Source organism: Lathyrus oleraceus, chromosome 7 (assembly GCF_024323335.1).
Source record: "Lathyrus oleraceus cultivar Zhongwan6 chromosome 7, CAAS_Psat_ZW6_1.0, whole genome shotgun sequence".
NCBI classification, from domain to species: domain Eukaryota; kingdom Viridiplantae; phylum Streptophyta; class Magnoliopsida; order Fabales; family Fabaceae; genus Lathyrus; species Lathyrus oleraceus.
In genome coordinates, this window is record NC_066585.1 from 365,394,928 (window position 1) to 365,420,588 (window position 25,661).

At 38.4% G+C, this 25,661-nt stretch overlaps 1 protein-coding gene across 1 annotated transcript; it reads left to right on the top strand.

Annotated features, from left to right (window-relative positions):
• The first annotated feature begins 1,021 nt into the window (after positions 1 to 1,021).
• Positions 1,022 to 24,016, top strand: LOC127103859 (uncharacterized). The gene is made up of 4 exons (XM_051041100.1): positions 1,022 to 1,031; positions 1,724 to 3,801; positions 3,916 to 4,767; positions 23,957 to 24,016. Exons 1-4 carry the CDS (start codon positions 1,022 to 1,024, stop codon positions 24,014 to 24,016), a joined length of 3,000 nt encoding a protein of 999 aa, XP_050897057.1.
• The last annotated feature ends 1,645 nt before the right edge of the window (positions 24,017 to 25,661 follow it).

Consider the following 25,661-nt stretch of genomic DNA (forward strand, 5'->3'; position numbering starts at 1 on the left):
AAGATAACACGGAAATCTTTGAGGGAGTCTGGAGCAGTTGCTCAACCACATTAAATTCACTCCTCTTAATCAATCGGAGTACCTTATCATCATCATTGGATTTCAAGTTCCTGGATTCACCAGACTTATCTTTTGAATAGCCAACTGGATCTACAGTAGGTACCTCTACCTTCTTACCAACCACTGTTTCCTCTGGGACAACTCGACCACTTCAGGTCACCTTTGTAACATCAGCAATGCTCACCACTGAACTGGTCGTAGGTAACGGGACCTCTTGACCATTCTTCATCATTGAAGCATTATACTGGTACGTTATAGCCTTATCAGATGCATACGGGACCGGGCCCGCTAACCGTATTACCAACGACAATACTGATCTTTGACTAACGTTCTTGTTATTGCTGCTATCATACTGAATTACCAACCGCTCTTGTTGCTTGAAAACGGGCACTATGACATTGACGTTGTCATCTACACGACGGGATTTAACAATCTGAATCATTCTTTCATCCATCAGATGTTGGATGTCCCTTTTCACCACATCACACCCTCTTGGGTTCACACTACAAACGACACAACCATCATGGTCATGTTCACAGTCACTCATCAAACAAATATCTTTGTGCATCTGCACCAAAGATATTCAGATAAATCGGACATCAAAAACCTTGAATTCACCAGGACAGCCGTCCACCATATTCACTGAAGAGTTCCCATGAGCGGGAAAAGGGTTAGCTTTCACATTAGGCGCGCGGTCCTCAAAGGACACCATACCACTCTTCATAAGTATTTGAACCTCATACTTCAATGGATAACAGTCTTCAATATCATGCCCAGGTGAACCCTGATGAAAAGCACAACGAAGCTCAGGTTTATACCACCAAGGAAGTGGTTCTGGGATCTGCGGTGGGTTCCTTGGTTGAATCAAGTTCTTGAGAACCAATGAGGGATACAACTCTGCATACGACATAGGGATTGGGTCAAAAGGGACCTTCTTCCTTTCGAAATTCTGCTGATGATGATGATTGTTGGTATTGTTGTTGTTGTAGGTGTTTGTCCTTTGTTGCGGTTGTTGTGGTTTGACGTTGATATTGTAGTTGCTGTTGAATTGGTGTTGTCGCACCCCAAAATTTGACTTTGGTTTTGTTGACCATATCCTGATTAATCTCGTTGTCTCGTATTCATCTCAATTTCTTAAACTTCGCATGACAACTGGTTTGATTAGGTTTTGTGTGTTTTCGTTGCTTAACGCGTTGTATTTCGTTGTTTTAGCAAAACCTGGCCGATATCGTTGCCTCGTATTTATCTCGCTTATCTCTTTTGTGCGTGGCATCGCTTCGATTAGGTTTTGTGCGTTTTTATCTATTTAATTGTTTGTTTGTCGGTATTTTGACTGTATTTCGAATATATTAGAGTTTTCGTATTGTCCGATTATTTGTGATTGTGTTTGTCAGCGTTTTCGTGATGTCGTGTTGATTTTATTATTGCCTAGGGTTGTTTATATAATTACGTGTTGTGCCGTGTGATTTAATCGAGTCTGTTTGAGTCGTGTTGTTGATTTTACTGGTTTACTGGTTTATTGGTTTTATCAATTTGTCTGTTTTGCTGTGCAAATTGTCATAGTTTTTATCGCGTTCGTGTCGCTCGATTTTATCGTATTTTAATTGTGTGCCGTTTAATATTATTTGTGCTTAATATTAATTGTGTTTAGTTGTTACTACAGTCATCGCTTCAGAAATCAACGCTGTCTCAGTCACTTCTGTTACCATCACAGCATCCCGTCCTTGGGAAATACCCAGGGATCTTAATCAAGATAGATATCAACAAGAGTTCGTTCCACCAAATGCTCCTGTCTTCACTAATGTGCCTCCCGTTGTTCACTATACTCCTCACCTAGGAGAACCTGTCTATCACGGCCCTACCCCAAGTGAGGATCCTGGTCTCAATGATAGAATGGATGAATTCCAGGATCAGTTTGCGGAATTACAAAAAGAGATAGAAGCTCTTCGTGGGAAAGAACTGTTTGGTAGAGGTGTAAATGATATGTGTTTGGTTCCAGACGTAAGGATGCCAGCAAAATTTAAACTACCAGAATTTGAAAAGTACAAAGGAAGTTCTTGTCCACAGACCCATTTGGTTATGTACGTGCGAAAGATGTCAATGTACACCAACGACCAAAGGATGCTCATTCATTGTTTTCAAGACAACCTTACCGGTGCAGCTTTACGCTGGTATATGGGATTAGACAGTTCTCAGATCAAGACTTTCAACGATTTAGGAGAGGCCTTTATCAAACATTACAAATACAACCTTGATAATGTGCCAGACCGAGATCAGTTGAGGTCCATGCAACAAAGAGAAAAGGAGACATTCCGTGAATACAGGCAAAGGTGGCGCGAAATTGCAGCACAGGTTGTTCCACCTATGGAAGAAAAGGAGATGACGAAAGTGTTCTTAAAGACTCTTGATACTTTTTATTACGAGAGGATGATTGCAAGCGCTCCTACAGACTTTACTGACATGGTAAACATGGGAGTCCGTTTAGAGGAAGCAGTTCGAGAAGGGCGTCTAGTCAGAGAAGGAAGTTCATCTTCAAGCGGGGCAAAGAGGTACGACGGTTTTATGAAAAAGAAGGAACAAGAAACTAATGTTGTGTCCTATGATCATCCAAGAAGGATCAATTATCCTTACCATTCCCAACACCAACATATAGCAGCCGTGACTCCAGTAATCACTTCCGCTCCAGTTCAAGTCCAATACCCTCAGCAGCGTACCAACCGCTTCCAACAGAATACTCAGTATCAGCAACAACATCAACCTCAACAACATCAACATCAGTTACAACAACGTCCACCACAGCAGCAAAGAAGAACCAATTTTGATCCAATTCCAATGTCATATGCAGAATTGTATCCAGCTTTGATCACTAAAAACCTTGTGCAACCACGACCACGACCTCTTGTACCAGAAGTGCTACCTTGGTGGTACAAGCCAGAGGTATCTTGTCCCTTTCATCAGAATGCTCCAGGTCATGACTTAGACAACTGTTTTGCTTTAAAGTTGGAAGTACAGAAATTGACAAGAGCAGGTATCCTGACCTTCAAGAACATGGGTCCCAATGTGAAGGACAGTCCAATGCCAAGTCATGGTCCTTCATCAGTGAACAATATAGAAGTTTGTCTCAATGAACAACGTGTTACGAAGATAGAGGAGATTCGGCGGTCTTTGGTTGAAATTCATTCTGTTTTATGTGCTCATGGTCTATTCCAACATGACCACCAGATCTGTGGTACATGTTCAGTCAATTCAAGAGGTTGTAGAAAGATTCAAGATGATTTGCAAGGCGTCTTTGATCAGGGTTTGATTCAGATTTCTAGACAAGGGAGTTCTCCAGAATCACAAGAACAAGAGGTGAATGTCATCATTCCTTGCTTCAACATTCCAGAGAAAGTAGAGATAGCTTATCATCCGAGGGAGCCAGTGGTGATTTGCCCTCCGGGCCCAATGCCTTACACTTCAGATAAAGCGGTCCCCTACCGCTATGCAGCAACTATTGTTAAGAACGGTAAAGAGGTCGAGATTAAAACCTTAGCCTCAGTTACCAATATCGCAGCAAATAGCCGAATGACGCGCAGTGGCCGCGTGTTCGCTCCACCGGTTATCCCAAGTAGAAATGTTGAGAAAGATCCAGTAGTCGTGGTACCAGTGACAAGAGAAGCAGAAGGGAAAACAAGCAATTCAACCCTTGATAAAGAAACAGATGAACTACTTAGAATTATCAAGCTCAGTGACTACAAAGTGGTAGATCAGTTGCTACAGACACCGTCAAAAATCTCGATCCTGTCCTTATTATTGAATTCAGCTGTCCACAGAGAAGCACTACTGAAGGTGCTTGATCAAGCCTTTGTAGAATAGGATATAACAGCAGAGCAGTTCAACAATGTTGTAGGCAGCATCACTTCGTGCAATGGCTTAGGCTTTTGTGATGAAGAACTGCCAGAAGAAGGAAAGAATCACAACTTCGCTCTCCATATCTCAGCCAATTGTCAAGGGGATTCTTTGTCTAATATCCTAATTGACACCGGTTCATCTTTGAATGTCATGCCCAAGTCTACCTTGGTGAAGCTAAAGTACAAAGAAGGGCAAATGCGGCACAGTGGAATTATTGTGAAAGCGTTCGATGGATCAAGAAAATCAGTCATTGGAGAAGTTGATTTGCCTATTGGTATTGGATCACATGTATTCCAGATCACTTTCCAGGTTATGGATATAGTGCCAGCTTATAGCTGTCTGCTCGGACGCCCATGGATTCATGAGGCGGGTGCCATTACATCCACGTCACACCAGAAGTTAAAAATTTTCAAGAATGGGCAAATAGTGACGGTTAATGGGGAGCAGGCTATGCTGATTAGCCACCTTTCATCGTTTAGTGTGATAGAAGCAGACGAAACGGTTGTTCAAACTCCATTTCAGGCCCTGACCATCGATGATTACAAGAAAAGTGAAGGTTCAATCGCGTCATTCAAAGATGCCCAGCAGATTGTCAAGACAGGTCCTACAGAAATGTGGGGCAAGGTGATGGAGTTGCCAGAAAACGTTAACCATGCAGGATTAGGCTTTGTTGATGAAAAACAAGTGCAGACTTCAGTGGTGCGACCTTTCAAAGATATCTTTCACAGCGGTGGGTTTATCAACATGGTAGCAGTTGAGGAGGATACTTTTGAGGGAAAGACAGAAGAGGAAGGCCCCAGATTTGTGACACCAGGAGTAGTTATGAAGAACTGGACCGCAGTTGACATCCCACATTGTGTCCACATATCAAAGTAATTAAGCTTTTCAATTTTCAAAAATCTTCCGATTTAGCCCAAAGCGCGAAGCATTAATTTTGTAAAATGGGCACTTTTGTCAAAAACGTACTATCCATGAAAAAGATCTTTTGTGTTCCTATACACTTGTGTCCTTTTATCTTTTCAGCTTTTTCGGAAAATGGTAACACAAAAAAAAAACCTTAAAAAGAACACATTTTTGCATGTCATGGTCAGTCCTCTAAAAACAATTGTTTGTACAGGTTACTTAAACCCGTTGAACACAAATGACATCATGCCCTCTCCCAACTTTGAACATTCTGTATTCGAAGCTGAAGAGGAAGAGTGGGATGAGATTCCAGAAGAGGTCGCACGCCAGCTTGAAAATGAAGAACACATTATTCAGCCATACAAGGAGCCTTTGGAAACAGTCAACTTGGATTCGGAAGAAAATGTGAAAGAAGTCAAAATTGGAGCATTGTTATCCCCACAGGTCAAGGAGCAATTGATCAACCTGTTGAAAGAGTATGTAGGTGTGTTTGCTTGGTCTTATCAAGATATGCCTGGTCTCGACACTGACATCGTAGAGCACAAGCTACCTTTGAAGCCAGAATGTCCACCGGTCAAACAGAAATTAAGAAGAACACATCCAGATATGGCCGTCAAAATTAAAGAAGAAGTTCTGAAGCAAATAGATGTTGGTTTTCTTGCCACTTCAGTGTATCCAGAGTGGATAGCAAATATTGTGCCAGTTCCTAAGAAGGACGGGAAGGTACGAATGTGTGTCGACTATCGTGACTTAAATAGAGCAAGCCCAAAGGATGATTTCCCCCTGCCTCACATTGACATGTTGGTAGACAATACAGCAAAGTTTGACATATTCTCCTTCATGGACGGATTCTCCGAGTATAACCAGATCAAAATGGCTCCCGAAGACATGGAAAAAACTACATTCATAACACCATGGGGAATATTCTGTTATCAAGTGATGCCGTTTGGGTTGAAGAACGCAGGTGCTACTTACCAGCGAGCCATGACAATGCTCTTTCACGACATGATGCACAAAGAGATTGAGGTTTATGTGGATGACATGATCGCGAAGTCTCGTTCAGAAGAAGGTCACTTAGTAGATCTATTGAAGCTGTTTCAACGATTGAGGAAGTACCGTCTTCCCCTCAATCCGAACAAATGCATATTTGGCGTCAGGTCAGGTAAACTCTTGGGCTTCATTGTCGGCCAAAAAGGCATTGAAGTTGATCCAGATAAAGTAAAAGCTATCCAAGAGATGCCCGCACCAAAAACAGAAAGGCAAGTGAGAGGTTTTCTAGGACGATTGAATTACATATCTCGGTTTATTTCTCACATGACTGCCACTTGTGAACCTATCTTCAAATTGCTGAGAAAGAGTCAGAATTGTGTTTGGACAGAGGATTGTCAGAAAGCATTTGACAATATCAAAGAGTACCTCATGGAGCCTCCTATCTTGTTACCACCTGTTGCTGGAAGACCGTTGGTTATGTATTTGACAGTGCTTGAGAATTCTATGGGTTGTATTCTGGGTCAACAAGACGAAACTGGAAAGAAAGAGCATGCCATTTACTACTTAAGCAAGAAATTTATTGACTGTGAATCACGATACTCCTTACTCGAGAAGACATGTTGTGCATTGGCTTGGGCTGCTAAGAGATTGAGGCAGTATATGTTAAGTCACACCACTTGGTTGATATCCAAAATTGATCCAATCAAGTACATTTTTGAGAAGCCTGCACTCACTGGTAAGATTGCAAGATGGCAGATGCTGTTATCAGAATACGACATTGAGTATCATACCCAGAAAGCTATCAAGAGCAGTGTGTTAGCCGAGTACCTTGCTCACCAACCCGTTGAAGATCACAATGATAATGAGGATGAGTTTCCTGATGAAGATGTCATGTTCCTAAAATCCAGAGATTGTGAAGAGCCACTTCCTGAAGAAGGACCTGAACCAGATTCTCAATGGGGTTTAGTATTTGATGGAGCTTCCAACGCTTATGGACATGGAGTAGGTGCAGTCATTATCGCTCCAGAAGGTTCTCATAATCCTTTCACGACAAGAATTTGTTTTGAATGTACAAACAACATTGCTGAATATGAAGCCTGTATCATGGGTCTTGAAGAAGCCATTGACCTCCGCATCAAAAATCTTACTATTTATGGTGACTCAGCGTTAGTTATCAATCAGATCAAAGGAGAATGGGAAACACGCCACCCTGGCTTGATCCTATACAAAGACTATGCAAGAAGATTATTGACTTTCTTCACCGAGGTTGAGTTGCATCACATTCCTCGGGATGTGAATCAGATGGCGGATGCTCTAGCTACGTTGTCTTCAATGTATCAAGTGGGTTTTCCAAACGAAGTACCCAGAATTGTGATCAAGCGACTTGATAGACCAGCACATGTGTTTACAGCTGAGGCCAGTTTTGATGATAAACCATGGTACCACGATATCAAGCATTTCCTTCAGACTCAGGAGTATCCTCTTGGAGCAACAGAAAAAGATAAAAAGACTTTGAGAAGATTGTCAGGCAGTTTCTTCCTTAATCAGAATGTGCTCTATAAGAGGAATTATGACATGGTCTTACTCAGATGTGTTGACAAAAAGGAAGCAGAAATGTTGATGAAAGAAGTTCACGAAGGGTCCTTTGGTACTCATGCAAATGGCCACTCTATGTCAAGAAAGATGTTGAGAGCTGGTTACTACTGGTTGACCATGGAATCAGATTGCTACAAATTTGTAAAGAAGTGTCACAAATGTCAGATCTACGCTGATACGGTTCATGTACCACCAACCTTTTTGAATGTGATTTCTGCTCCTTGGCCATTCTCAATGTGGGGCATTGACATGATCGGTATGATTGAACCCAAAGCTTCCAACGGACACCGTTTCATTCTCGTGGCAATTGATTACTTCACCAAATGGGTGGAAGCAGCTTCGTATGCAAAGGTGACAAAGCAAGTGGTGGTCAGATTCATCAAAAATAATCTCATTTGCCGATATGGCATTCCGAACAAGATCATCACTGACAATGGCTCCAATCTGAACAACAAAATGATGGATGAATTATGTGAAAGTTTCAAGATCGAGCATCACAACTCTTCTCCTTACCGTCCCAAGATGAATGGAGCAGTTGAAGCTGCAAATAAGAATATCAAGAAGATCATTCAAAAGATGGTTGTTACCTACAAAGATTGGCATGAAATGCTGCCTTTTGCACTACACGGATATAGAACATCAGTCTGTACTTCAACTGGGGAAACCCCATTTTCACTTGTATACGGTATGGAAGCTGTGTTACCGATAGAGGTTAAAATTCCATCAATGAGGATACTAATGGAAACTCAGTTGTCAGAGGCTGAATGGTGTCAAAGCAGATACGATCAATTGAATTTGATTGAAGAAAAAAGAATGACTGCCTTGTGCCATGGACAGTTATATCAAAAGAGAATGAAGCAGGCATTTGATAGGAAGGTTAAGCCGAGAGAATTCAAAGAGGGTGACCTTGTACTCAAGAAGATGATACTATTTCACAATGATTCTAGGGGCAAGTGGACTCCTAACTATGAAGGACCCTATGTTGTCAAGAAAGCCTTCTCAGGCGGTGCTTTAATTCTTACAAACATGGATGGTGAAGAGCTTCCACGTCCCATGAATACAGATGCAGTCAAGAAATACTTCGCCTAAAAAATGAAAAGAACAGCTCGCTAAGTTGAAAACCCGAAAGGGCGGCTTAGGCAAAAATGAGCGTCTCGGTGGACTGAAAACCTGAAAGGGCGGTCCAGGCAAAAATTAGAGACATAAAAAACAAAGAAAATATTATCCCGGTGGATTGAAAACCCGAAAGGGCAATCTAGGCAAAAGTTAGGGATTTCAGGCAAGTAACTGCATAACGGAGACAAGATCATTGAAGTATCAGAATATTTTCAACAGTTCTCCAACTTTCTTAAGGCTGCAATACAGGTTTCAAAAGTGGAAGAGAGAATGATGTCATTGTAGTTCAACGTACCCTTTTTCCACGAAATTACCATTTTCCAATTTGTAAAGATATATGGAATCATGCTGTTGGCTGATTACCATCCTATCAAAACAATTTGAGCCTTTCTATATTTCTTGGCACTCTTAATTTTCATTTCAATTTACGAAAGTTCTTTTACTTTGACAGATATGTTTTGAAACAAAAGTTTTGAATTAAAAACAGTTTTTGAAAACTATAAAGATTATTTACTTTGATTTGTGGAGATCAATAAAAGGATTGAGACATGCGGTCCCAGTAATTCTAAAATCATGTGATTCCAACTAGACATGTTCATGTTACTATCCTCATATGTATATGATGAAAAGATCTCCACAGGTGTCTTGGCAGTAATATTTCTCCAGCAGAGGTTGTGATTCTGGATATCCCCAGTTTTGCTTCCTAGTTTTCCTCAAGAGATCATGCAAGAAATATTTCAAGAAGATTGTTCCCTTCACTTGGGGCATGAAGACTCCCCGGTTAATTGATCATGAAGACTTTGATCCAGGCCTATGGGATTACTACAGGTATTTCCCCAGTAATTTATTAAGGAGGGATCAGCAATGTCCCCAGCAGAGGATGAGAAGGAAGCTTTGATTTCCCCGAGCAGGAGTAATACAGAGGTCTCCATCCCTCAGCGAGTGAAGAAAGTTGATATTCAGAAACTACAGGGAATCTCCTGTTGTTCTCTGTCCATTCAATAGAAGGACATGTCTCCTCCTCAGTAATGTTTTGTAGTAAAGAAGAGTGTGTTGCATTTTAAGCAAATTCAAGAATTGCAGGACTTCTCTTACAATATCATCTTATTTCCAGAGGATAACACCTTGTATCCCCAACGGAGTCCTCAGAAAGGTCCAATCCTCATATACCTCACAAATTCAAGAACCACAGGGAATCTCCTGCATTTTTGAAGTAGAAAGCATCTCCATTCTTCTACGGAATCCTCAGCAGAGACAGACTTTTAAAGAAACCTGGATATGGTGCTCTTGTACCAATTCCCCAGCAAGTCTTTGTACTACTCCACAGCGAGTCTCAGTGCAAATCTCCAGCAAGTCCTTATGCAGCTGTTAACATTTTTAGTTATTCCTAGTTTTGTTTGTCCATCATGTATTCATTACTAAATATTCATGCATATCTATGACATATCATGCTTGCATTCATATGCACCTTGTTTCCTTGTTTATATTGTGGGTTGAGTCAATCTCTCCATATAGAGTATCCTCATAAGCAGCAAAATACCTTTTATTGGTCATGTTCCCCACAGAGATCTATGCCTCGTGGAAGATGGTTGTTTCAGTTGTAAATCCTGATGAGTTCATTCCTCTTCAGTTGAAGTCTTGTTTGACCATTTCATTCTAGTTCTATCCTAGTTTGAACCTCGTGTCTCCAGATAACGCTCAGAAATTTCCAGTAAAAGAAGGCAACAATATAGTCTTTGTGACTCTCATTCAGTAAAACAGACATGACAGATATTGTGTCCAAGTCCTTTATACCTTCATCTTTGAGTTGGTACCCATTACAAACTTGAGTTACCTACATCCATGAGTGGTAACCTTTGTTATCCCTCGGATAAATTAATTACTACCTCCATCTATGAGTTGATAACATCCTCACAGAAAGTTCCATGGTTCTACCTGCAACTTTGAGCTGGTAGCGTGCTTTCGTCTTTGAGTTTAGCACAAATTCCTTTTGATTCCACCTTCGTCTTTGAGTTGGTGAAGTACCTGCAACTTTGAGTTGGTAATATGCATTCATCTTTGAGTTAGCAAGATTTCTTTTGATTCCACCTTCGTCTTTGAGTTGGTGAAGTACCGTCGTCTATGAGCTGGTAGTGTGCATTCATCTTTGAGCTTGCACAGGTTTCTTTTGATTCCATCTTCGTCTTTGAGTTGATGGAATGCCTTCATCTATGAGTTAGGTACACTTTATCCTGTTACCTTCATCTTTAAGCTGGTAACGTGCTTTCGTCTTTGAGTCAGCATAATTTTCTTATGTTTCCATCTCCGTCTTTGAGTTGATGGAGTACCTTCATCTATGATTTAGGTACATAGTGAGCCCTCATCTATGAGCTGGTAGTATGCGTTCATCTTTGAGTTCGCACATTTTCCTGTGATTCCATCTTCGTCTTTGAGTTGATGGAGTACCTTCATCTATGAGAGGGTATGTTTGATCCTTGTTGAACTGATAGTGTGCTTTCATCTTTGAGTCTGCACAGATAACTTCTGATTCCATCTTCGTCTTTGAGTTGATGGAGTACCTTCATCTATGAGTTAGGTACATTTTGTCCTTCCACCGTCATCTTTGAGTCGGTAATGATAAACATCTCCAGGAGAATATGTTCTAAATTCTTTTAAACACCTTTGTCAATGAATCGGTGGTTGCCTTCAACTTTGAGTCGGCATTTCTCTGTCTACCTCATCAATGAGTTGGTAGTGTGCATTCAACTGTAAGTCTGCACAATGATCCTTAGATCTGATTCTTCATCTACACCATCATCAATGAGTTGGAATTTGATTTCCCTAGCAGTGTTATTATCAATCTTTTGAAGCTTGCCTTCAACTTTGAGTTGGCATGTCCTGTTTACCTCATCAATGAGTGGGTAGTGAGCTGTCAACCATGAGTTAACGCAGTTCGATTCTTATTATGCCCTTGTTATACCTTAATCCTTGAGTTGGTATTCATCTTTTCTGTTACCTCCATCTTTGAGTTGGTAATGTACTGTCACATCAGTACTCTTGTTATATTGATCTTTTCCCACTTTCATCTATGAGATAGTGATGTATCGTCAACATTGAGTCGATATCTCTTTTCCTCCTATTTTCCATCTATGAATAGGTAGTGAATCTTCCCCAGCTGAGTATTCTCAGTGTTTACCTTCATGCATTGAGTCGGTGTATGTCCTTCCCCAGTAGAGTTTGCACTCCTGTGTCTCTGTGTCTGTCTGTCTTTTGCATCATGCATACATGCATTTGCGGTCAAATTTTGTGGCGTTTGTCATATTTAATTACCTTACGCCATTCGATAGCCTCCGTCTATCTGGCCTAAGTTAATTAAATAGGGGCATCTGTCGCACCCCAAAATCTGACATTGGTTTTGTTGACCATATCCTGATTAATCTCGTTGTCTCGTATTCATCTCAATTTCTTAAACTTCGCATGACAACTGGTTTGATTAGGTTTTGTGTGTTTTCGTTGCTTATCGCGTTGTATTTCGTTGTTTTAGCAAAACCTGGCCGATATCGTTGCCTCGTATTTATCTCGCTTATCTCTTTTGTGCGTGGCATCGCTTCGATTAGGTTTTGTGCGTTTTTATCTATTTAATTGTTTGTTTGTCGGTATTTTGACTGTATTTCGAATATATTAGACTTTTCGTATTGTCCGATTATTTGTGATTGTGTTTGTCAGCGTTTTCGTGATGTCGTGTTGATTTTATTATTGCCTAGGGTTGTTTATTTAATTACGTGTTTTGCCGTGTGATTTAATCGAGTCTGTTTGAGTCGTGTTGTTGATTTTACTAGTTTACCGGTTTACTGGTTTATTGGTTTTATCAATTTGTCTGTTTTGCTGTGCAAATTGTCATCGTTTTTATCGCGTTCGTGTCGCTCGATTTTATCGTATTTTAATCGTGTGCCGTTTAATATTATTTGTGCTTAATACTAATTGTGTTTAGTTGTTAATTAGTTTATTTAATTAGGATTAATATTATATTAGTTTCTTATTATTATTATTATTATATAATATATAAATTATATTATTAATTTATGTTAGATATTTTTTTAGGTTTCCTATTGTTTAAGTAATCTAAATATATATTATTAATTTATGTTAGATATTTTTTAGGTTTCCTATTGTTTAAGTAATCTAAATATATATTATTAATTTATAATAGATATTTTTTAGGTTTCCTATAGTTTAAGTAATCTAAATATATATATATAGATGTTGTTAGTAAGAAAAAGGAAAAGAGTGGATCAGTAAGGAAAAAACGTGTGGTGAGAGAAACAGAGAATTGAAAAGAAATATTTTTCCAAAATCATTACCGTATTTCACTTGTTCTTCATTTTCAGTAACCCAAAATCGTCCCGATTATTCACCGAAACACAAAACCGATTTCATATCTTTAAAGTTCGTTGAGTCCAGGTCACAAATATCCAAGGTTCATTTCATTCCGGCGTCGTTTCACCGATCAAAAGCGACGTTGAAGTCAGGTACTCACGAAGGCAGCCAGCACTGCGTCGGTGACGGTTTCCAGCTTTCGGTCGATCATTTGGACGATCAGAAGTTCATCCTCTTCACACAAGGTAATATTCTTCACTTATCTCTGAAATCGGCAAAGTCCCGGTTTGCCGACATGTGTTTTAATATATTATTTATCTAAATATATATATATATATATATATATATATATATATATATATATATATATATATATTTATATTTATATATATATATATATATATATATATATATATATATATATATATATATATTATTTTTGTCTCTTATATATCTAAATAAATAAATATATATATATATATATATATATATATATATATATATATATATATATATATATATATATATATAGAGATATATATATATATATATATATATATATTACTTTTGTTTACTAAATATTGTTTATCTTTTATTATTATTTTGCATATATGTTTTATTTAAATGTTAGTTAAATTAATTATTTGTTTAAATGTTTATTTTAATTAAATGTTTATTTATATCAAATGTTTATTTTGTCTAAAGTAAATGTTTATATTGTTTTTTTATATTTGTTTATGTTGTTACTAACCGTTTCGTTTCAGTTTCAGCTCGATTAACTCCACTAACTATTCGTAATACTAACTATTCATAGCTAACTGTGTTGTAATAATTTACTTTCTCGCATTTTTTATGTTCTGTATTGTGTGTTTAATCGTATTGTTCACGTTTTATGTTAAAAAATCGAAAAATCCACAAAAAAGAAACCCGATGCGATTCCAACGGTCGCCGTTTAAGAAACCCTTTTCACACACTCACAAGCTTACTCTTGGGCTTCCTTATAATGAGCCCATTTATTTATTGTTTCAGGGTTTAGGCTCATTCAAATCTTTTGCCAGCTTTGGCTTTTCAGTTTAAAAACATTTTCAAAAGGACGTGTCAGTCTCGAAGCCTCCCGCCTAGGTCGAGCAAGAGATGGCAAGACACGCCAATCTAAAATCCACAAAACAGACTTTCCCCTTTTCTTTTGGGAGAACTACGTGGATTCTGATTTCTCCATTGCGCCTTGGAGATACGTAGGCATGAAGTCTACGACTTTATCGAGTCCAAAAGCAATAAAATCAAGTACTTTTCTCATCTCCCCAATCAAACGATCAAAGCGAAAAAAGCAAAGCATTCACATAAACATAAGCAAAAAGGTTCCTGTGGAGTACCACAGATGTAGAGGGTTCTAATACCTTCCCTTTGCATAACCAACCCCCGAACCCGTAACTCTAAAGGGATTTATCGTTATTTTTCCCTTCCTCTTTTTGGATAAAATAAAAGACGGTGGCGACTCTTGCATTTAAAATGGGTTAAGTTCAATCAATACCTAATCTCGTGAAAAATCCCGCCGCGACAGGTGTTGCTTGTTGATTAGAAAATATCGGAATTACTGATGATACTTGATGATGATGATGTTGACGGGGTGGTGGGTTTCTTCTGATCCGAGGCCTCCTCTGCCTCCCACTGGTAATTGCGTTTGTTTCGCTGTCCTTCTTCTTGCTGAAACTACTCCCATACCTCTTACTCGTTGACGCCTCATCTTTTGGCAAATGTCCTTCACGGACCCCTTCTTCAAGTCTCATCCCCATATTTACCATTTTGGTAAAATCATTGGGGGGACTGGCGATCATGCATTCATAATAAAATGAACTCAGGGTTTTCAAGAAAATTTTTGTCATTTCTTTCTCCTCCAAAGGAGGAGTGATATAGGTAGCCAACTCCCTCCATCTCTACGCATACTCTTTGAATGTCTCCTTGTCTTTTTGAGACATAGACCTCAACTGGTCTCTATCCGACGCCATGTCCACATTGTATTTGTATTGCTTCACAAAAGCCTCCCCTAGGTCATTGAAAGTACGGATGCTTGCACTATCCAACCCCGTATACCAACGGAGTGCAGCACCAGTCAAGCTATCCTGGAAGTATTGAATCAGTAATTGGTCATTATCTGTCTGAGTTGACATCTTGCGGGCATACATCACAAGATGATTGAGCGGACAAGAGTTCCCCTTATATTTTTCAAAGTCAGGTATTTTGAATTTCACCGGGATTTTAACATTGGGTACCTAGCACAATTCAGCAGCACTCTTCCCAAACAAATCTTTACCTCTCAGCGTCTTCAGTTCCTTGCGCAACTCAAGGAATTGGTCTTTCATTTCGTCCATCTTCTCATAAACATCTGGGCCTTCAGATGGCTCAGAATGATAAATGGTGTCCTTTATGCGAGGCAAAGTGTGCACAACGGGAGATGGCACAGACATGACCGGGCTAGATGTCGGAATGAAAGCAAAGGTAGGCGCAAATCCTTCTAGCACAAAGTTTGGCGGAATTCCCCACGGGAATTCGGCAGGCAAGTTCGGCGCAAAGTGGGCGACAGAAGAAAGCACAGTAGAGGTAACCACTTCCGAAGTAACAGTCCTCGTGGGAGGAGTTGCAGGTGTTGGAGAAGCTTGGCTTTGAACAACAAGGACTGACTCCATCATCGCAGTCAGGCGGGCGATCTCGTCCTTCAGCTCTTTGTTCTCTTGCTCAAGGTGTTCCATGATTTTCTGATGATTGACCTTGGTGTTGTACCGGTGAGTCAGCTTGGCTAAAGCATAGAAGAACATCAATCAGACACCTGGAAAAAACCTGCTTATGCAAATGATGCATGAAATGCAATGCTTGATTATTTTTATTTTCAAAGAACTTACTATATCATTTGCAAATATATATATTTAAATGGAAAATTGCAATGATTTGATATGACCAAAAAAATCTCTTTTTATTTATATAAATTGGAAGGATTACACTGAGTACAATTTCAGAAACCAAAAATAAAAAGGTACAAGAGAAAAGGAGACTAGTCATCCTAAGGATCCCTAACAACAATGTCAGAAGATCTGGCTGAAGGCACGTACTTCCTTCGGATGCAACATATCTCGGTCTCAAAAGAAGCCTTCGTATGAGTCTTCTCGAGGATAAGCTTATCAACAATCTTCTTCCAAGCAACGGAAGGCTGAGGCATGCTAGAAGATGAAACCTCTAGCTTTCTCTGTCTCTTCGTCACTCGGTCCTCAAGTAGCTCAATCAGTGCATCTTTGTCCTTAGACTCCAACTACAACTCTTCATGCTTCTTGCTCAAAGCACGGAAACGCTCTTCCCATATATCCTTCTCTTGCTTCATCTTGGCGAGCGCGTCTTCCAACTGCTCTACATCTTGGTTAGGGAGAGTTAATGGCTCAACCACAACAATAGAAATAGGTCTTTCGCAAGGATAAGGCATCTTCAACTCCATAGCTCTCTTCTTCACCCAAAGAGTGTAAGCTTCCAAAGCTACACAATTGCACAGACCAAGCTCGGATCTTCCTTTCCTAGCACATTATTCCAAGCATGCACAATCTTTTTCTTCAAATGTTGGGGATATTTACCCTCTTGATAGAAAATACCTTCTAACAACATGTTATTAGGTTTGTCTCTCAAGGGGAACCCAAGTTGACGACGAGGCAAAGCAGGGTTGTAGTTAATTCCTCCTTGTGTACCAATGAGAGGCACATTAGAGAATTCACCACAACTATCGATAATCTCCAAGCTACTTAAGGACGGATCATACCAAACTATATCATCATTAGTGAGAGACATAAGTCTCTGAGACCACCTTAGACATTGTTTGTTCTCCACAAAAGCAGGCGTTTGAGGCAAGTGCAAAATAAACCACTTGTACAGAAGAGGAATGCAACAGACAATTGTCCCACCACCTTTAGAATTCCTTAGATGCAAAGAGAAATACATATCACCCAACAAAGTAGGCATATGATTCCCAATCAAGAAAAGTCTAATGGCGTTAACAACAACGAAACCGTCAATGTTAGGGAACAAAGCTAATCCATAGATGAGCAAAATAGATGGCAATCCAAATAACCCTCCTTTCTTCACCTAATGAGCCTCTATCTCATACTTCTTCAAGTGAAGAGCTTCAGCAATAATACTAGATCGGGGAATCTCCTCCAATCCATTAAAGGGCACTCTACTAGAAACAGGTATCCTCAAAAGATGAGAATACTCCTCCAATGTAGGCACAAGATGAAAATCCGGGAAAGTGAAACAATGGTAGAGAGGATCATAGAACTGCACCAACATACTCAAGAGTCCCTCAACTACATCAGCAGAAAAGATGGACAGAAGCTTCCCATGACGTTGTTTGAAGTCTAAGGGATCTAATATAAAGGATGCTAGCTTCCTTAACTCTTTCAAGTTAGGACATCTGAAACTGTACTTCTTAGTGTTCCTTCGTCCATAATCCATGGTCTGAAAATATTTGGAAATGATACCTTAGTTCCTTGAAACTTTCGTGTAATGGATGTTATGATGCACATGAATGCCAGAATGCAACAATCACAAATAAAAGATCATACACAAGGCAAAGAAAAGGTCAAGGGATGAATCAAGTCATTGTCAAGATCAATCATCCATTTTGGTGGATTATGGTTTACACCTTATCAACACCCAAGTTCCATTGATATTGACAAGACTTGATTGGATCAACCAAGAATCAAGGGTTTGTTGCAAGTCACGAGCATGGAGTCTGGGTAAGAACCATCCCAAAGGAGTGAACTAAGGATAAAAACATGTAGATCATGTTCTAAAAAAGTTCCCAGAGTCTTAATTCCATCTATCGGATATTTCAGGTTAAGATGACTGACTCATCGACCCATAATATTCTCGAGAGAAACTCGTCTGAGTGTAGTATCGCGTAACAACTGTTATCAAGTCTACACTTGGACAATTTCCGCACTATGCCCTAAATAGGCCAAGATGGGTTAAATGTTCTAAGTTCCTCAGCTTCTCGGACCCAATTAGAAATAGTAATGCCTAACCACAAATACTTGTGTGACATTTCCAAATCCAAAGGAGTCTCCACTGAGCGGATGGATCTCAAGCAAACTTGTTAAGGACTACTCCACACAAGTCGAACATGACTATACCATCCTCCTACCTTAATTTCACTCAAGTTCGGGTTAGAACTTATCTCACCACTCAGAGATCACCAAGCACAACAAGCAGGTTATATCACACATACATATATACAAACATCACATATAAATAAATATATTCACACAAAAAGTAGGCTAAACCCACTTGAGACTACTCCCCAACTGAGTCTCCACTTAATTTTTGTAGCGGGAAATTCATGATCATCAAGCTATTGACAAGCTAGAGATCAATTAACAAGAGTCGCCACCACGATTTTATTGTTTCCAAGAGAAAAGGGAAAAAGTACGAACAAAACCCAAAAAGTAAGAAGTTTTCAAATAAAAACTAATAAAAGTCAGAGATCACAGGTAAGGGGGTTGGTTACACAGAGGGAAGGTGTTAGCACCCAAAGTGTCCTAGGTACTCCTAGGGAGCCCTTTTTGTGTGCATATGTATTTTGTACAAAGTGATGTTTACAAACAAATAGAATGGGGGGATGAGAAAAGAATTCATTAATTATATTTTTGTGTTTGACAAGACCTTCGGACTTGTGCCTACGTACCAACATAAAAATGAGGGATCAAAACCTCATAGTTCGTGATACACATTTCAAAATAAGTGTGTTGATTTTAACAAAATTAGGTTTGAAAGTCACAAAGGCCCAAAATGGTTTGAATGAGTTAGTTCTTTTTGGCTTTTTTTGAAAGTTGAAGTCAAGTATGATTAAGTTTATTCACAAATTCGATTTAAGAAAATAAGTTTGAAAATGCCATGACATAAGGGCAAAGTTTCTATCTTTTTGCAAAAGTGGTCTAACTTTAGAACAAAAAATAGTTCACACAAAGAAGATTTTGAAAATGTAGGGAGAGATTTTGGAAATTAAGGAAATGGGGAGAAGATGAAGAGACTACCCTATGCATAAAATTTAAAAGTTTAGAGTTGAAAAGATCTGACCAAATGGGTAGCAATCCAATAGACAAGTATGTCAATAGAAACCCAGAATTCCCTAGGAATGTTTAGAATCAAACAAAACACAAATGCTCAATTATATTATCTTGAAGAGCAATGCATCAAATAAAGATGGTCTCATCCAAGCTTATCCACTTCATGATCTTCTTCAAAATAGCCCATGCAACAGATGAATTCCATAAGTTACAGGTTCAAAATAACAGCTTCACAATGATCATATTGCAGATGAAACTAGATAGATCTTCAAAGATGTATCAGATGAATTTCAAATTGCAAGCACTTGGTTCTTCAATAAATTGGCATTGGCCAAGTCCTTTAGCTTAGGGAGGTTGCATAGATTCTAAGTCCATTGCTCAAGATCAAACCAACAGTCCACTCAATTTTTTTTAGGGTTTTTGTTTTTATTATGTACATTAATGGTCAAAGACCACAAAAAACAAACAGAGTAAAACAAACAAAATATATCACACAATATAGTCCAAATGGACAAAGTGAAAATTACTTTAACATAAACAATTAGAATGATATGTACAATGGAAAATGATATAAAGTGCTAAAAGTAAATTACATTAAAGTAAAAGCTTGAAATTAAAAGTTAATAGTTAGTAGGTTAGAGGTTACTTTTGCTTTGCTTTTCATTTCAATACATTCTTTGGAGAACACTCAACCCACTTATCACAAGCATGGATCATTGAACAAAAACATCTTCCAAAGGAAGGAAAGAAGGCCAAGTCTCCACAAAATACCATGAAAGAGGGGAGACTTACAATCTCACTAACTAGAATGCTTATGCCTTTTGTGTCAAAAATTTAGCGCTATGTTAAGCAATCGTAATTGGACTTACGTAGAAGTCATAGGTCGGGCAATAGAACTTTGGTGTCAATGCATGTTGGAGATATACTATTATGAACTATGCTCATGAAACATATCACACACACAAAATATGCAAAAGGTGTGGCCTAATCTCATCCATACTCAAGTCAATTTTTTAATCAACTAGCATTAGGACTTTGAGATGTCATAGGCCAAATGAAAATGAATGGATGAAGAAGGGGAATTAGATGAAGAGGGAAGGGGATGAATGAGATCACAAATTGGTCAAAGGAGGACTTTTACCAAATTAATATCATTCATTCATTTTGGGAGATTGGAATGTACATTCCATCAATCCCCTAAATCCAATGATATTAACTTGACAAAGTCAAATCATCCTTGACCAAGGTCCAACAATAATAAACAAACTCAAACAAGTCAATACAAATGGTCAACAAGATTTAATTGGCATTTATTCAATTAAAAATAATAAAATAATGCATTTAAATCAAATATATTTTGTCCAATTCCTAAAATCTCATCAAAACACCAAAGAAATGGCCATGAGATTTATCATAGGTCAAACAAGGTCAAAGGACCTTGGAGAAAAAGATTCATAATTTTTGGACATTTAAAAGTATTTTTAAACAATTAAAAACAAATGCAAAATCAATTAATTCATGAAAAATATTAATAATGATCCAAAAAATAATTTTAATTCATAATATGAAAGAGAAAAATATTTGAAATTTTTTGGTGAAAGTCCCATATTTTTTGGATCAATATTAAATTTAATATGAATTATTGAAAAAAAACTGCAATTAAAATAAAATTCAGAAATTCTAAATTACGTGGACCATCAAATCTCCATCGTTAATTGAGGTGGCAGATCTGATGATCCAAAGCGCGCGTTCTACATGAACCTTAGGCAACAACGCTACACAATTGATATTTAAAACAAACACTTAAGATTAAAATGTGAAGGATGGATCATGTGGTTCTCAGCCTTGCCAAGTCATCGTCGAAGCCAGAGCTCCGGTCATCTTCTCTGGTGGACCTCACCGGAAAGGTCAAGATGAACCATCACCAAAAAGAAAAACAAGGAAATGATCTTGAAGAAAAAATGGCACTGAGCTCGAATCTGACCTCCATTCATTCTAATTCCAAATATATTGAGAGATATGTGGATTTGAAGTTGGAGGTACATGAACTGAGTTGCTTCGATTTGACCTCAAAGCAACTCAATCATCTTGCCTACATTGGTAGGACTTCAGAAAACCAAAGAATCAATGGAATTGAGCAATAATTTAAGAGAATCGAAGAGTTTAAAATTAATGCAAATTACCTTCAATGGAGGTCTCAACACGATGGATCTTGATATGGCTTATGCTTGGACTCACTTCAATTGCTTGCAGGAAGAGAATGGAAAGGTTTAGAAGCAATGGATTCCTGGAGAATTGAATTCCCAAATAGTGGAGATTCAAGCTCAAGTTCAAATGAATTTATCAGGTTTATCATATGAGAGTGAAGGGTTTTCAATAGGGGATCAAAGTTGGCGCAATGGTGTTGTCATTTATGAGCAATTGAAGCTCTATTTATAGCTGAATTGGGTGATATTTGCACACTCACTTTCACTTTCCAAAATGTGCAAAAAATGATGCAATGTTGCATGGGCGCGCATAGGCCTATGAAATGATAGCTGAAGGTCCAAATTTGAAGATCAGATGCTTTGAAAGGGACATGTACATTGATGCTTGAAGATTGATCCATGCCAAATGATATCATCCTGTTTAAGCCATGCGCAACCTATGCATTTCTCCTCCAAAATGAATGAATTTGAGCTCTTTGGAAAGGTGAGATCAAGAAAAACAACTTTCATGTTCAACACTTTTTGATATGGAACTTGGAATTTGGATAAATTTGAGGTGGAAGTTTTGAAAAATTTGACATATCAAAAAATTTCTAAGTGTCAAGCCATATGTCTCAATATTCCACCTTGTTTAACTTTTAATATGAGCTTCAAATGAGAAAACTGTCTTCATAAAAGTTGTATCTCTCTTAAAGACCTTAAAGATGAGAACCAATTTCATGTCATTTGGATTTGAAATGATAGAGTTATGCATTTTTGAAGTTTGGAAAAATCACTTGATCAATGGTATAGGTCAAAAGTGACCTATAATGTAACCTCATATCACATTCTCAAAAAAGTTGAACTAGCTCCCACTCTAAACATCAAAGTTGAAGTAGACGCGTTGAACTTGATTTTTCAACTTTTAAATCTTTCATATCATAAAAATTGAGCAAGTTATGGCCTTGGGAAGTTGACTTTGAAATTAGGGTTTAGACAAAATGACCTATAATGTTTCAACATGGAAAATGATTTTCCAAGCAAAACTACCCCTAGGTCTCAACATGAAAGTTTTTTGTAATGTCATTTATAGTAAGTTTTCTCTTGTAATAATTTTCATATGGTGAAAAGTGTAGGAGATAAGGTCTAGGGAGACCTAGTTTTGATCAGATGAATTCATCTGGCCAACCACCATCAACCAACTTTCTAACTTCCAATTATCTTGAATTTCTTGGCTCATGGTAGGTCATATATGCATAAGATGATTAATTTTGAAGTGTACCTTGAGAAATTTGATCAATTGGTGAGATAGCTTGTTGGAGAAGTTACTCAAGATACCCAGTCAAACTAGGGTTTCCAAGGCAAATCACCTTCAAACTCTTGACGAAAGCTTTATCAATATAACATGTAGAGATCATTGGGACTCGTATATGATGTTCATGACCATTCTTGAATCAATTCTTGGTTATGCTCTTTGTTCATGAGGGTCTCAAAGCCTAGATGTGATCTTGATGAATCAATGAGATCATGCCCTACCTACAAAAGACTTAGGCTAATACAAAGACATATTTTTGGTATTTTAGTCAGTGAAATGATAAAAATACAAGTATGATATAATCACAAAGTGCTTGGTGATCTCTCCCAAAACAAACCCAATGAAAGAGGGGTAAGGAGGATGCCAAGGTATGATCCCAATGCTTATGCTTATGATGGAATTGTATGAGGGATCTTACAGTCAAAATTGGGGTTTTACACAAGAGTCCATACCTATCCTTGATCCATTTCACTTCCAACAAGCATATGAATCAAGGCCAAGCATAATTTAAAGCAAGATCGTGCCAATCTGAAGCTCCATTAAAGGTGAATTTTCAGAATTTTAATCTTTTCTCATCCCCACACTCTATTCATTGCAAACATCTTTTATACCAAAACACATACACACATAAAAAAGGGCTCCCTAGGAGTACCTAGGACACCCAGGGTGCTAACACCTTCCCTCTGTGTAACCAACCCCTTTACCTGTAATCTCTGGCATTTTATTAGTTATGATTTGAAAACTTCTTATCTTTGGGTTTTGTTCCTACTTTTCCCTTTTCCTTTGGAAACAATAAAAGCGAGGTGGCGGCTCTGATTTTATTGACGTTAAGTTTATCCATAGCTTAATGATCACTACGCCAAAAAGGTTTTTTAACAGCGCATCTTAGACAGCGCTTTTAAAAGAAAGCGCTGTCTAAGGTTAAAATAAAAATAAAACACGGAAAATGTTCTAAAAAAATAATGAAAGCGCTGTCTAAGGAGGGGTCTTAGACAGCGCTTTTAGAAAGCGCTGTCTAAGACCCCCCCTTAGACAGCGCTTTTAGAAAGCGCTTTTAAATATAGACCTTAGTCAGCGCTTTTGAGAAAGCGCTGTTTAAAGTCTTTCAATTAAAAAAAAATTAAAACCAAAAGCGCTGTCTAAGGTGGGGGTTTAGAAAGCGCTTTTGGAAAGCGCTGTCTAAGGCATATCTTAGAAAGCGCTTTCCACAAAAGCGCTGTCTAAGGTCTAATTAAAATTAAATTTCAGACTTCTATTTTCGTTCTCAGTTCTTTTTGTTTTCCCTCCTGCGATTAAACCCCTCCAGCGAACCCTAACAGCGAACAAGAATACATTGTAATCATTCGGTTTCAATACCAGAAAGTGTTTGAAGAATCGGTTTCAGAATGTCATTTCTACTGCGGTATGTTCTTCATTTCTGCATTTTTTCATTTCTGATTCAGTTCGTCATTTCTACTGCGTTTTATTCGTCTTTCACCGTTTCCGAAACCCGCAATACGTGAAACAAATTACACAAAGGTTATTCGTTATCGATTGCATACCCAAGACAAATTTTTTCATCTTTAGCATGTGAGTAACAATGGGCTCGGCAAATTTATCACCATCTTCTTCTGGCCATATTGATATGTCAATCTCAGGTTTGGTTTTTTCTTATAATCAGTGTTTTAGCATTCACTCATTAATGATTTTTGGTTAAATGTATTTTACTTGTCTGTGAAATTTCATTAATTTGGATCTGTGAAATTGGCTGTCTATTATATAGATAGCTACTAGATTTGATTATGACTTGGTTTGATTTTGAATGGATGATTTTTTATGTGTGTGGTGGAAGAAAGTTTTTATTTTGTCAGTATTGTTTTTCTTCCGGGTTAATGGAAAGTGCCCACTTTCTAGTTTTTTTATGTATCGGACTCTCAGTTTAACCTTAATTTGAAATTCAAATCCAAAGGAGTATATTTATCATGACCTATAAAGCACATACACAGTCACTAGACACCGGATAGACATTGTAATTTCCGTCTTCATTGCGGTCCGTCCCTAGTCGCCTAAATCGTTCACGCTTCAGTCTCATTGAGGCCCAAGCGTGAGGAGGTGCGTTGAAATTTATGCCTTGATGTCCACCCCTAGTCGATTAAATTGTAGCATTTGGTCTGCCTTCATTGCAGCCTCCAACACCTTCACTGTGTTGGGTTTGAAGGGGTGGATTTAGTCCCATATTGCTTAGATATATAGCGCAGTCTGTGTTGTGTTTAGTGTTATCAAATTGCGGCGCCATGACTGCAATGGTGGATATACATTGCAGTTTTTGGGTTTGCTGCAATGGTAAATATCGGCCGCTATTGCAGGTTTTCCCGCCATAATCCACAATAACAATAACGGTGCAGCAAAGTGGCCGGTATGGTGGGATTTTGGCTCTCCTCCATGGACCGCCATCTGCCATCAACAACACTTGTGTTTATAAGAGGGGGCAATTTTCACCTTACAATCCGGTTTTGTAGGGATGAGTTAAATCCAACCCACATATTCTAAGATGGTATTAGAGTCTATCCTAGATCCCTTGTTGGGCTTCCCGCATCCTCCACGCTTCGGCCTCGTTGGGTCGAGCATGAGGGGTGTGATGATGCTACACATATCATGGTTAAATTAGTTTGCATGGTTATAGAAGCTGTTACTATGTTTCATCACAAAACGGTTAAGCTTAGGGTAAGTGGGGAGGAGAAGTTGAATTGCTAGGTAAGGTTCAGAACATAAAACAAGGTATGACATGATAGCTATTAGACTTAAGATAAAGCGTAGAGATTGCTAAAAGTAAATCTATTTGCAAACTTGGATTGCCATTATTATGTTTGAAAAATTCTCCTAAAAGTAAGAATAGGTTGACTGGCATGTGTTTATTTTGTAGGGCTTCATGAAAATGCGTTTTGGTCGTATTTTCGTCTGGATTAATTGTTTACTTTAATAAGTAGGAAAACCATGGATAAAACATGGATCTGTGCCGATCGAATGACCAAAGAGTACGAGAGTGGGGTTTTGGAATTCGTTAAGTATGCTGTTCAACACGCTGAAAACCCCAGACGAATGCATTGTCCTTGCTTGCGTTGTTGTTATATTGGTAAGGTTGACGCACATGGATTGAAATCGCATTTG

What these genes read in the sequence shown, in the direction of transcription:
- LOC127103859 (XM_051041100.1), top strand. An exon ending in AGCTCAGTGACTACAAAGTG is followed by an intron (nt 3,802 to 3,915) that starts GTAGATCAGTTG and finishes TTTGTAGAATAG; the next exon opens with GATATAACAGCAGAGCAGTT. An exon ending in CCAGATTTGTGACACCAGGA is followed by an intron (nt 4,768 to 23,956) that starts GTAGTTATGAAG and finishes TTTCTGATTCAG; the next exon opens with TTCGTCATTTCTACTGCGTT.